The sequence below is a fragment of the Parasteatoda tepidariorum genome, chromosome 11, assembly GCF_982258835.1.
Source record: "Parasteatoda tepidariorum strain Cologne lab strain chromosome 11, Ptep-v5.0, whole genome shotgun sequence".
NCBI classification, from domain to species: Eukaryota; Metazoa; Arthropoda; class Arachnida; order Araneae; family Theridiidae; genus Parasteatoda; species Parasteatoda tepidariorum.
Genome location: NC_141765.1, coordinates 97,180,922 through 97,194,874, shown reverse-complemented (window position 1 = coordinate 97,194,874; position 13,953 = coordinate 97,180,922). Strand labels below are relative to the sequence as shown.

Below are 13,953 nucleotides of genomic sequence, written 5' to 3'. Positions count from 1 at the left end.
ATTATAAAATCATTGAAATTTCGCATGTTTCTTGGGCTTAATTTCACTATAAATTGTTTTTGGGGTTACTGAGGCGTTATCATACAGTCGCTTAGACAGAGTAACCCAGGTCAGAGGAAAGATACTGTACAAAGATAACTTTGATTGGGGGTTTAGCACAAGATTGATCACTTTGCCAAAACAAATTTCCCTAACTACTTGGTTGAGAAAACAGTGAAGAGAAACAAAGGTTAGCCACATGATAGCCAGATCTAAACCAGATGGAGATTCATAGTGTTCGATTAATGTCACATGAAGAAAATGAAAGGCTTGATGTACAGCAGGCTGTAGTGCTTAGAAGGTAGAAGTGTTGAAATACCTTATCCTTACGTAATGTATACCTTACTATCCGTACCTTTAGGGAAATATCACATTAACTACTAAGGATGCTTTTGCTTCTTAAGAGAAAACATTTAATAATTTTAAAAACTGATACCAAATTTTTTTTTAATGCAGCCGAACCTCTTGAACTCGAAATGGACAACAAAAAATTTAATATCATAATTATTTATGTTAGCCAGATTTCATCTTATCCGATACATTATGAAAACAATTTATTTCATACTACAGTACAGAACCCGTTATCCGGAAATCAGAAAACCGGAAAACCAAAAAACCGGAACGAAATTCGATAAATTTTCTCACAATTTTTTTTTTTAAATTTTTTTTTTCCTCATAAGATTTTACGATTTTTCTTTCTCTTTTTAAAGATGTTTACCTTACCATCATTTTGGAAATAATCATTAGTGTATTACTTCATCGTTTTTTCTTATTTTTAAGATTATTTCCAAAATTTTTTATTTTTTTTAAGTTGGGTTTAACAATAAAAAAACGGCTTATTGTAGCGATTCAGAAAACCGGAAAAAATCAGTTATCCGGAATAGCAATTGTCCCGACCGTTCCGGATAATCGGTTTCCTACTGTATTAATACATATCGTCTACTACACTTATGTCCCAAACAAATTAAAATAAGCTTAAAAATTTTAATAATTTCATTTAACTATTTTATTTATTTGCCCATCTGCTACTCCTAACAAAGGTGGATAATAGAAATAGCATTCCTCAAAATGAATAATTGACACATTATGCACGTGCTTCTGATCTGTGTTGTGACCTTTCATGTCAGCTTCAAATTTTCATGTTAAATATGCTAAATGCAGTAATAATTGATTGCTGACTAATGGGACCAAGCATATATTTCATATAAAGCGATATTTCACCCTAAGTGATTTCGCATTAGTGAGGTTTGACTGTATTTCTTTTTTTTTTCATATGAAAAAACTTTGATATTTTTACCTTTTTCGTTCATAGGGAAAATGATAAATACAAAGGAATAAAAGATATTGTAATTAACATATTTACAACTAATTTCGTAAGTGCCCTTGGAAATTCTCTTAAGTTCTACTTTAAAACAGAGAATTCCTTTTCTGATTCTAGTTACTGTTTTACCCTCTGCCTGACAATGTATTCGTCATGATGTCTTATTGTAATTGTCGCTTAACTTGATGGTATTTCTTGATTTTATACACTGAGTATCAAAAATATATTATAACTGGCTTTATATATTTACTTATGTATTATATTAAAAACTTATTTTTATTAGTCTGAACTTATTAGTCAGAACAATTTCAAGAAGATTTGTTCCTGACACTGCTGCACCTACCCCATCACTTAGTGGAGAATGGCTGAATAGAAAAAAACAGAAATCTATTCTGATATCTATGAAATTAAAGTAATAGTCATTGTATGTTTCGTTGTAACTCTAGATAAAAAAAAAATTTTAAAATGCGTAGCTGTCAGCTTTCATGAAAAGATTGGAGAATTCAAATTTTTTTTTGAAAATATTACTTCAAATACTATGTTACATTTTAATTCAGTTGAATTTTAGTAAATGTTTTGACTGTGATTTTTTTTATTTAATCCAGCATTCAGATAAATTTTTGAAGCAACAGATTTAAAATTCCACTTAGTGCTGTTGGAATTTTAATATTGTCAGAATTGTGGTTTACTTTGAAACATTTTTAACTCATTTTTGGTTTACTTAAATAACAAGGAAAAGCCCCTATCTACTCCAAAATGTTTCTTTTTATGTCACACACACACACACATATATATATATATATATATATATATATATATATATATATATATATATATATATATATATATATATATATATATATATATATATATATATATATATATATATATATATATATATTTAGTTTTGTGGAGAAAAAAAAGCATCATAAAATTTGCAAAAGTAAACTCCTTGAATTATACTTATATATAGGTATTTTGTGTGAAAAAATATACGAAGGTTGTAAATTAAATAGTGGCAACTTAACCTTGAAACTCACAGAAAGGTCGAGCATGCACAAATAGGCTATGAGAGTGATGAGGTGACGCTGTTGTCGATGTGTAGAGTGCAAAATACAGTCGATCTGCTTAGAAGGGTAGTTGTTGTGTGTCGTTAAAGTGAGGAGTTTCGTTTCCATCGCTCTAAAGCATGTTTTCAAAAGGCTTAATGACGAAAAAGACGAGATGCTTGAACCCATCGTGCTACTGTCCAATACAGTAAAGAATTTGAGACACAAGCTTCCACTTATCCTCAATAGCATTCTGATGCATTTTTGCCATGGGCAACCTCGATTTTAAGTGATGACAGCTGATCTCCTTTTTAAAACATGCTTTAGAGCGATGGAAACGAAACTCTTCACTTTAACAACACACAACAACTACCCTTCTAAGCAGATCGACTGTATTTTGCACTCTACACATCGACAACAGCGCCACCTCACCACTCCCATATCCTATTTGCGCATGCCAGCCCTTCTGTGAGTTTCAAGGTTGTTGCCACTATTTAATTTACAACCCTCGTAAATTTTTCAAAACACATGAAACATTTTTAAACAAGTCTATATATCATAATCTTTATATATCTTCAATTTCATTGAAAATATTTAGAGACATCACTATTGGCTAAAATATATCTAGATTCATAATTGTAAATATTTTATAATTTCAAAAATATATTTCAAACTGTTTCAAAGTACTCAGTCACTTTTTTCAATGATAATATAATAATAATTAAAATAGAAAACTAATGAACTTTTCTGGAATACAATTAATTAACTTTTGAAACAAAACGTATATGTAAATAGCATGTTGATTTCTCTCTGTTTATTAGTTATGGAATAAAAACATGTGTAATGAAATATTCTTGCTGCATTTTATATTTTTTTAAGTGTTAAAATTTATGTATTATTTAAAAAGTTGTACTATTTTTTAAATTTTTTTTTATCAGAAATATTTATTTATGAAAAAAAAGGTTTAAACATGGTAAGATATGCACTAAAAAAAATATGTATACTGTTTTAATATGTATGTATACTGTTTTTAATTTTTATTCAATTTTCGGCTGCTTTAAAATCAGTTCATGTTTTTCGCTAAAATGTTTAGTAACAATGTAAAGTTAATTCCTAATAACAGGTTTGGCTGGAAGTAATTTTGTGTCATTCATCATAAAATTAAATATAACACATTTCTTGGTCTAGTAGCGAAATTTAAAAACTTCTAATAATTTTTTCAATGTTTTTACCAAATTTCTTTATTTACTCTTTTTTTTATATATACTTGAAAAAAATTGCAAATCTTAATTATTTTATTTATTGATTTAAAGAAAGCCAACTAATTGACACTGTCACTGGCAGTAAATGTACATTGATGATGCACAACCATACTATTTTGTTTAAAGAGTGAGAACCCTGAAAAATTACAAATTTAAATTGAAGCTAAATTATTTGTAACATTTATAAGGAGCCAAAATAAAGAAAAATAGGTAAAAACACTGATACAAACCATGTTCTGTGTTACTTAAAAAGAAAGCCAGTCGACACTATTTTACGTTTGAATGAACAAGATATAAGCTGGCTATAATTTAGTTTTTGAAAAACTCTCACCATGTTGGTGTAAGTATTAGTTTCAAATTCAGGGGAAAATTTCCATGTAGGTATGTCAGTATCTACCACAAAATAATCAAGTTTTGGCTCTTTTCCAAACATGCAAGAAAGTAAAAACTTTTTTGAAGGGAACCAATTCTGAGGGTATATTTTTTAAATTTTCGAGTTTCAAATCCCCTTTTGAATTGAAGTTCATGTGTATAGATATCAATACAGAATTACCTTCCTAATTGATTTAATTTTGATGAAAATTAATTTTTTTCAACTCTGCTTCGAAAATCATGCATCATGTATACATTTCAAAAATTTTAAGTGTGTTTCTTATTATATGTTGTCGAATTATATTCTGTTATATTTTTTAAAGATGATTTTTTATGATGAAAACATGTGATTAAAGTATTCTAAAAAAACTTTTTGTTTTATAAGTTAGTGTGTTATTCAAGCTGGTAAAAAATTAAAAATAATTGATTTTGTTTAGTGCACTATATATGCACATATATATCCACATATTGTAGGGCTTATAGTTTTCCTGATATTCTTCATACAAAATATTTTGCTTTCATTTTATACTTTTTGTCCTAATAATCCTGATTTTTGTGTGTGTTCGAAGCATCCCATTTTGTAAGAATACATATGCTGACTTGTAAAAAATAGATTTGAGGAATCGAAAATTTTTGATCTAATATCTTTTTGTTTTGATGCGATCATTAATTGTGCCCTATACTGTTCAGTTCTTGCTGGAAATTGTAAAACTTTCTGTTCTAAGCAAAGTATCTTTAAAATTAAAAATAGTATATTTTGCTTTTCTTCTGCAATAAAATTTGCTTTTATTGCTCTTACGTCGAACAAATCATACTTTGTTTTTATTTTTTTACCTTTTTAAAAATAATCTGGTTTATGTATGATGTTCCAAAATATTTCTTAATTTTTTTTAAAAATAATAAATGTTTTGATTTTTTCATTGGTGCAATACAAAGCCTGGGTATTACTTTGATTAAAGTTTCCTTAAAATCAAATGCGGCTCATTGTCTTCAAAAAACAAAAGGTGAAGATTGTATTTCACAGAAGAAAAAAAAGAGTTGCACTTTCTGTATAATTTGATGTTTTAGAGAAAGGCACCATTTTGTGGCATCCACTTCAGAACTGATCAGAAATTCTTCAAGTTAGATACTTTTGAACTATCGACTATGAACATATAAAGTGCTGTTAAAAGTATATTACAACTCCCCTCCCCCACTAAGACCAGTGCGTTTGACTACACTAAATAGCTACAAAAGGTGGCGCATGTATCTTTTATGAAACAACTATAAATAAATAGTTGTCACTATAAAAGTTCCTATGCTTGTACTTGCATGTAGTAATTCTTATTCCTTATAGTGAAAGCGGATTTTATATTTGCAATATTTTGTAATTTTGAAATTTTGTCTCTGCCATATCTTAATAGTGACCGAATTTGAGCATCTTTTGTAGCAGCACTGTTTAAAAAGCAATGGCAGAAACAGAAAGCACATTTCCATAACTAAGAAATTCAATAACACTTTGACTCTTTATCACAGAGGAATTCATTGTATCAGCAAAACAATGAGTCACATTGAAAGAAACATGGAGAAAGATAACCAACATTGTCAGAGCTATCACTTTTCACTTATGATCGACGAAAAATTCTTACACAAGCTTGTGGTTGTTGATGTTATAGTAAGGAGAAGTGCTTATTTTCCGCATTTGAAAATCGGGAACAATGCTCCCCATTGCAAGTGCAGACATCAATCCATCAGGAAACATTGTGCATGTCTCAGTAAATTACAATTTTTAATGCATTGAAAAATGATCCAGACATCAGATTGAAGATATCACAACATTGAAGTTTTTCAGTGCATCTTTGTATAGCCCTTTTCTAGTAAAAAGGTTTGTAACCACATGGGGTTAAGTTGGGATAGTTAGGAGATAGCCTTTAGTGCAAATTTTTTTTTCCTAATCAAATTTAGTTTCATGCTTTCTTTTCTAAAAGTAAAAATATATATTGATGTATTTTATAAAAAAAATATTTTTTACGGATAGATGTTCTTAGAGTTGTATTGAACATTCAGTTTCAGATTAAAATAAGTTGCTGAACCATCTTACTCACAGGGTTATAATAAAGGAAATTTAAACCATCTGTTGAATTTTACTTTTGATGTTTGAGAAGGTAAGGTAAGCGATCTGGTTCTGGATATAATAAAAATAAGGGATTAAAACATCCAAAATGTAATAAGGAACTCTTGTTGTAAGTCTTCTAATATGATTTTTCAGTAAGAAATTTTCTTGTGTATATTTGAAACAATTTTGAAAGAAAAATTCGAAACCAGCAATTTCCATTTAACTACTTCCTGTTCATTTTTTGCTTAGTATTTTAAACTGGGATTTTGAATTTTACTTACACATCTAAAAATAATTAAAACTATTGGTTCAAACAATTTTATTTTAAATCAGATTTGAAAGAAAAATTCAAAATCTGTGATTTCCATTTACAAGTTATGTGATTCTGAGGTGCTTTGGTGGTATTGTTTTTTTACTTCCTCCTTTAAACTTCAGTTTAGTACTGTATAGCCAATTTTGATTCTATCATCAAATAACAATTATCAATGATTTTTTTATTTTTATTATTGTTAATACTTATTACTTTTTTTATTTTATAACATAAAATATGATATTACCATTTTATACTTTGAATTGGGTATAATATAAAAAAAACACAACTACTTCCACTTCGAAAATTTTAGTAGGAATAACATATACTATCGTGCAATGCTAAATGAATAGAATATAGTGGTTATTGTTTAATATTTTACATGCGCTAATTTAATTTGATTTGAAAACATTGATTTTTTTTTTAAAATATGGATTCTATAGAATGATGTCCGTTAAGTTTAATTGGTTTGATGTCTTACGTTGTCAGAAGAGAAAAAAAACTTTTAATTTAATTAATAAACTGAGTTTTAAATATATGTTTACTAAAAGCATTGAGTTACTTAGATGAAACAACAAAATCAATTATTACAAAGCGAACTTTTCTATTTAATATAATATAATCTGGCGAGCAGCTATTTAAAAGATTGAACATTCCGTTTGTTTATTTGTGGCTTGATGTCAGGCTCGCAGAAAATGCCGTTCACTGGTTAAATTTAGTAGGAATAACACAACCTGTGACGTAGGCGATAGTATACCCAATTGACCAAGGTGAATGGAATGGGTCCATTTGAAAAAATTCACCTATTTCCAAAGTTTTTTTTTTTTTTTACTCAATTTTTTTGTTGAATCTTTACAGTTTAAAATTTACTGTATTGTCTTTTATCAAAATAAAATCAGGTTTAGTAATAATTGAAATTTTATTTCAAATTGACTTAATTTTTATTTATTACAAATCAATTTTTTATTTAAATCTGTTAGTAGTACGCTTCACATTGCTGTACCACAATAATAGCGTTTCTAGATAGCATGTCTGGCCTAACGAGAATTTTTTTAAAAATACAAGTTACTCTCAACGTGTTAATAACAGTTGTCAGCTTTTCAGCTTCATCTAACAAATTTTATTTGTTTCAATGAATTTCATTCTGGTCCGGACTTGTACCCTGATTAACATTGATAATAATTTCTGATTTTTAGAATAGTATTTTCTTTTTTCCAGACTTAAATTTTTATTGGCTACACTTTGGGTGAAGATTTTGACTAGGATCATTAAAGTGTGTATTAATCAGAAGGTAAGCTGTAGAACACCATGTGTGCTTTTTTTAAATTATTTATTATGTATGAAAGTAATGAAACTTTATTTAAAATTATATGTTGCCAATTCGTTGCAAGGGATAATGGAGATTATTCTATGTACCAAAACAATCCAGATAAGCTTGTAGAGTGGTCATTAATTGAAGAAATAGTATGTGCAGATTTTCTGTGAGATAGTCTGTGACATTGGGAAAAGTAATTTTTTTATTTTATTACAGCACATAAATGTATAGTTTTATGTAATTTATATTACATCGAGTAGCCTGCACAAGAAATATTTTCTTAGTTAATTATAGTTAATTTTTTTTTACTAATAACTTCATAAGAAGTTGAAAATTTTGTTTTAAGATATAATTTAATTGTTGTTATGCATCAACAAAGTGCTCAAAAATTTTATCTCTTAATTTAAAATAATATTGTTTAGGTTTTAATTAAAAAGTAACATAATAGATAAAAAAATTTTTTTAAGCAATTGAAAATTTCTGCAATAATTTTTGTCCTTGTACATATCTCAGAATTTTGTATTTCTTCTGCGTTTAGCATGTCATGATGCCATCTTGCCCAATTTGTCTTCACATTTCAACTGCTGCAAAGATGCGTGGACATGTTTATTGCTCTCCCGGCATTCTACATTATTTTGCTTTAACTGATAAATCTTGGCAAAAATGTCCTATTTGTTTTGAAGCAGTGCATAAAATTGATTTAAAAAGGTAGCTTTATTTATTTATATATTATATTGTGAACTTGACAGTTTCGTGATGGTGATTTGAAATTTCAACTAAATATAAATAAAGAATAATTCAATTTGTTACTTTAAATGGTTATTATCTGTTTTTAGGCATATTATTTAATTACTGAAGTATTGTTTCTCATCTTATTTATATATATATATATATATATATATATATATATATATATATATATATATATATATAAAATTCAATGAGTGAAAGTAAAGTTAGTTATATGTTTCCAGTCTTTTAGTGGATTTTATTTATTTTTTCTCTTATAAAAAAAAAGTGAGTTAAGACAAGCAAAAAATTTAAGATAACAATAATTTGTCATTTTTCTTTATATTTCACAACATGTGTTACTGTCTGTATGTATATCTATCCATCTATCTATCTGTGTGTGTTTATATATATATAATATAAAAACTGTTTGTTGGTATTCTTGTTTAAGAAAATGTTTATAAGACTCTTTGCTTCTTATTTCCTACACGGTGAGGGCTTTATTATGTAATAATGAAATATTAATGATTAAATTAAATAAAGTGAGATTATTTCCTATAATTATATATTTTTTAGCAATCATAAGTCTTCAGTATATTTATATGTTTAAAGTATAAAGACTTGTATCTAATTTTTTCTACCCTTTTAAAATTTGGATACCTCCATTCTGTTTTAAAATTTTCAATTTTTACCACATTTACCCCTGTTGAAAGTAAAGACAATTTTAGAAGTCAGAAATTAAAAGTGCTAAGCACATTTTTGTTGCTTTAAATAAACTTTTACTTCTGAAATCTTAAATTCTTAGTTCTTGTCTTATGATAGCTAATTATTTTTAACATATAATATAGCTGTTGGAATGCCTTTGCTTTTTCCTTTATCTTTCAAGGACACAAGTTTAAAGGTATTAAAAAAAATTGAAAATAATTTTTTTAATTTATTCTTTGTGTTTTTTTTTAAGTAGTGTTTCCATAAAACTATGCAAGTTCTGTAACTGTTGGAGATGAAATTAAATTATGCTTAATGAAAAGATAGAAAGGATCACTGGTTTCTTTACCAGTTTCTATTGAAAATGCTCATACAGCTATATTTACTGTCAATGACGATATGTATTTTTTTTTATAAATAATTTTTTACAATAATTTGTTACAATTTAATGTATTTGTTACAATATAATATATTTGTTACAATAATGTTTTACATTTGGTGTTGGGTAATTTGAAATTCTTGCCCTTTTTGATTAGTTATCAACAATCAATTGTATATTTTTTTTTAAAAAAAACTGAACAACTTGTGCAGGAGGGAAGGAGACATGCGGCTGAAATTAGCCTGCTGCGACTTATGTCATTACGCAAGTAATTATAAATATAAAATCAGTATGAAAACGCTCATTGAAATAGTATTTATAAATATCTTCATGCGTAGAAAAAAAAAACTTCGTTAATGGATTGAAAAAGACTGAGAAACTTCTGAGTCACCCCCGCCCCCATCATAAATTCAGTTCGTTATTAGAAAAAGAGAAATACATTAAAAAGTAAAAATGATCATTGAATAAAAATAAAATATTAATAAGTAGTAAATTGCATATTTTTTAAAAAAAAATAAACATTCTATTTTAATATTTTTTAACAATGACTATTATTTCTTAACAATTAATATTATTTCTTAATATTATATCTTTGCAAAATAATGGTTAAAAATGATGAACGGCTGCATTGAATGTAAAAAGAAAACCAGGATTTGCGCAATTAAACGAAGGCATGTTTACATAAGTCAGAGAGATTCTCCATCACTTCAGGATTCATCATGTCAGCGACAGGATGAGTCATGATAAAAGAAACACAGGGGAAAATAATAATCATTGCCACAACTATCACTGTTCACTTGCAATCGAAAATTGCTCTTTATGCAAACTTGCAGTCGTAGATGCCATGATTGAGAGAAGTGGTCTTCGCCAAACTTCTAACCATCGATGTACTATTGTAAGCAGTCAATAAAAGTTTTTCCTCTACTGTTTTTCAAGTTTTTACTGTTTTTTAAGCCTCTACTGGTTTCTTGCATACAACAATGACCCCCCCCCCCTTCAAGAGCGTTGTACTCATTGATTAGAGGAAATCATGCTGTCTACACAAATGTGTTGCTACAAACCTTTAGTAGAAATGACAAAATAGCTCTTCTAAGCTTTGTTTTGTAATTTAAGCTGCAGATTTTCTGTCCAGTCCAGGGGCTCAACGCTTGATGGATGTTAAATTTTATTGATTTCACCTAGTCTCCAAATTTTATTATATTTTAAAAATCTCCCTAAAGTTAGAAAAATGTCTGAAAAAACCCTTAGCATAAGAGATTTTTTTTTCTTATCTCATTATTTGCTTAAGAATATATGTGTGTAATGTAAACTATTAAATAATAATATTTAATTAAGAGAATGTTCTAGGTGATTCCAGAAATTACTTATGACTGGTCAGAAGGAAGTCTTTTCCGTCATTGAAAGAGAGAGAGCTGCTTATGAAATGGACACTCCAGAGGCTTGCTTTATGGAATCTGCCTTTACGGTAAGGTAAAAGTTATGCCAATAATTCAATTATTTTCAACTTATCTGATTTGTTGTTTTTAGTTTAAGTTTAATTTTTAAAATTTATACCTGTGATATTAATATTTCTTGTATTTTTTATGAACTGTAACTGTTAAAAATAATTAATGTTTGAAAAGTTAATGTATTAATGAAAATATTTGAACTGAATATTGTCTCTTGATAAAATCTCATTGAATAATATAATATTTTACTGAGTGTTCAATATCCTTATATTACTTATACATAAAATAAATTTGAAAGAGCATGGAAGCATAAAAGCATGGAGCATAAAAGCATGGATCATATTTCACTTAATGCTTAATATCTTTTTTAAGTGAATTTTGCTCTGATGTTAGTTACATACAATGTGTTCAGAGTTTAATACTAACACTGCCCAGAAAAAGTGAAATTTCATTAAACTTTTGTTTGTGTATAGGGAAGACCATTGTAAATTTTTTGATTAATTGATTTATTGAAAAATTTTACTGTTATTTATTTCACAAGTGTTCATTAAAAGAAGATAACTGTATCCCCACAACCTGTTGATAATATTTGTCAACTTTTATCACTTAAAAATTTAATTTGGTATTTAACATTCTGAAGTTTTTTTTTTTCTTGGCAGCTACTTCATGAAAGGGATATTGCTTTAAACCAGAATGTAGATCAACTTAAGGAGCTCATTTATAGAAGCAATGTATGTGATTTTTTTAAAAAAATATATTGGAACAATGTGTTTGTCTTTTAAAAACAAAATTTTTAATTTGAATATTATTATTTTGATTTGAATATTATTATATTGATTTGAATATGATTATTATTAATTTGAATATTATATTCTTGCAAACTTTATGACTTCTATAGCTATATATTACCTCGGAAACGAATTTCTTCTCTGAACCTTTCTTTTTATTATTTTCCCTTTTTTTGGTGGGCATAATTTCATAAATGCCAACTCTACTGTTATTAACTGCCTTCCAATTTTTATTATCTCGAAAATTTTCCCCTCTTTTATTATTTATTTATATTTTTGTGAAAAAGTTTAAAAAAATCCTCTTAATTTCATCATTAATCTGTTTACGCTCAAAAGAGAGCGCCAGTAAAACTGTCACAAGTTTCATATCAGATAACGCCTGACAGTATCTTTGCAGTTGCTCTCATTGGATGAAATACATTCATGCTTAGTTACATTTCTGCTGACACTGACTTAGTGAGAATATGCTCTTTGAAATAATTTCAAATTGAATGAAAGGAAGCAAAAGTTTGGACTTTTGTCTATATCTGTTTATATGCTTTTTATTATTATTAAGTAATAAAGATTGATTCATATAGAATAATTATTTTATTAATTTTGCAGGCTTTTAAAAAATACAAAAAAAAAACCTTTTAAAATAAAAATTCTAGATTCTTTTCAAAATTTTTACTATCTTATTTGTCTATAAATTAATAATTAAATTATAGCTTCATTTTATTGATTTGAGTTTACAATGCTCGACATTCATTTCTATGATGTAAATTTTTCGGACAATTAAGCTTAAATTTTTTAGTCACTTTTTTTCCCTTATAGCTGCTTGCTTTAAGTAAAGCTATTTCAAGTTTTTATCTTTTTTATAGTTTTCAAATAATATAAGAATGTAATTTATGTGGAAAAATTGTTTATTGAAATTTAATACATTATATACATACTAGTGGGCTGCACCCCCTGCTCGCTGACGCTCGCCAACCCCCGAAAATTGCTACGCAATGTTATATGGTTTGCTCCGCAAACCAAGCTCGCTTCGCTCGCTACTAACTTAGGTACATTGCAAATGCACAAAATTCTAAGAATTCAAAACAATCATTCAAATCCATATAACAACTTTTTTTTCTAAAAAAAATTACATCTTTTTAGTAAGTACTGAGTCCTTAAAATAAATTTGAATTCAAATAAATGACATGTAATTCGTTAAATCTATTAGAAATGTGCTATAGTATAAAATCTTAAGATAAAATTTCTAAAACTGATATCTCTTTAAAAAGATTAAAATTTCGGCTATAATTAAGTTTATTAAAATTTTAAATAAGTGAATTGCAATGGAAAAACCTGCATAAACAAATAAATTCTAGTAAAATAAATAAATTCGTGATATAAATCAAAAATTGTCAAATAAATTCGTAATACATAAATTCGTGAAGAAAAAAAAAACGCTTTCGACAAAAAACTAAAATAGAGATCTATCGACAAAGACTTCTGCCTAGCTTATGCTCTCCCTGGTTATTTCAGTTTCCGTTTTTAAAAGCGCTATATGTTGAGCCATCTTAGCTAGATTTGGCATGTGACATTTTTAGCTGCAATCATTGGTCTATTTTCTAGCGTTGCCATTCGGGGAGTTGTAATGAGGCTTTTTTTTATCGCCGTGTAAGAGAAATATATATATAGATACTAAATCTTTTACTTCATATTGCTATCTTAAAATGCGATTAATATGTCTAAGGTTTTAAGAATGTAAGGTTGGTGGCATGTACATATTTTAATTTTAGTGTCTCTAATTTTAAGCTTAAGATAATTTGTCTAAGGTTAAGATAATTTGTTTACATTTTGTTTAAAAATATTTTTTGCAGTTAATAATACAAAGTTCATTTAGTTCCTCAAAAACATATACGACTTAGGAAAATTAGAATTAGTTTAGGTAACTTGTTAAAATTATCTCTTTAAAAATAAAAATATTTACATTAAATTTTGTATAAGTTTCATATAATTGCATTTTAGGGTAATGTACCAGAGAGAAAACATCTTATTTCAACAAGTTCAACTGAGTCTTATGAAGAATTACATAAAAGTATGCTGTTTTTACCTATCATATAGTGTTAAATATTTGTTACTGTTAATAAAAATATGTTAATGCATATGAAAGA

General features: G+C 27.3%; 1 protein-coding gene across 48 annotated transcripts in view; it reads left to right on the top strand.

Annotated features, from left to right (window-relative positions):
• LOC147801946 (E3 ubiquitin-protein ligase RNF10-like) overlaps positions 1 to 13,953 on the top strand; it is a 53,359-nt gene that overhangs the window by 23,048 nt on the left and 16,358 nt on the right. For 30 of the 48 annotated variants that reach the window (XR_015430671.1, XR_015430666.1, XR_015430665.1 and 27 more), the window contains 5 exons: positions 7,667 to 7,739; positions 8,302 to 8,471; positions 10,924 to 11,041; positions 11,684 to 11,755; positions 13,808 to 13,877. Coding sequence is in view for 4 of the 48 variants with exons in the window: in XM_087155536.1 (XP_087011662.1) it covers positions 10,943 to 11,041; positions 11,684 to 11,755; positions 13,808 to 13,877 (241 nt within the window). In the remaining 44 variants the exon portion in view is untranslated. The other 18 variants (XR_015430659.1, XR_015430652.1, XR_015430654.1 and 15 more) reach the window with 12 other exon arrangements.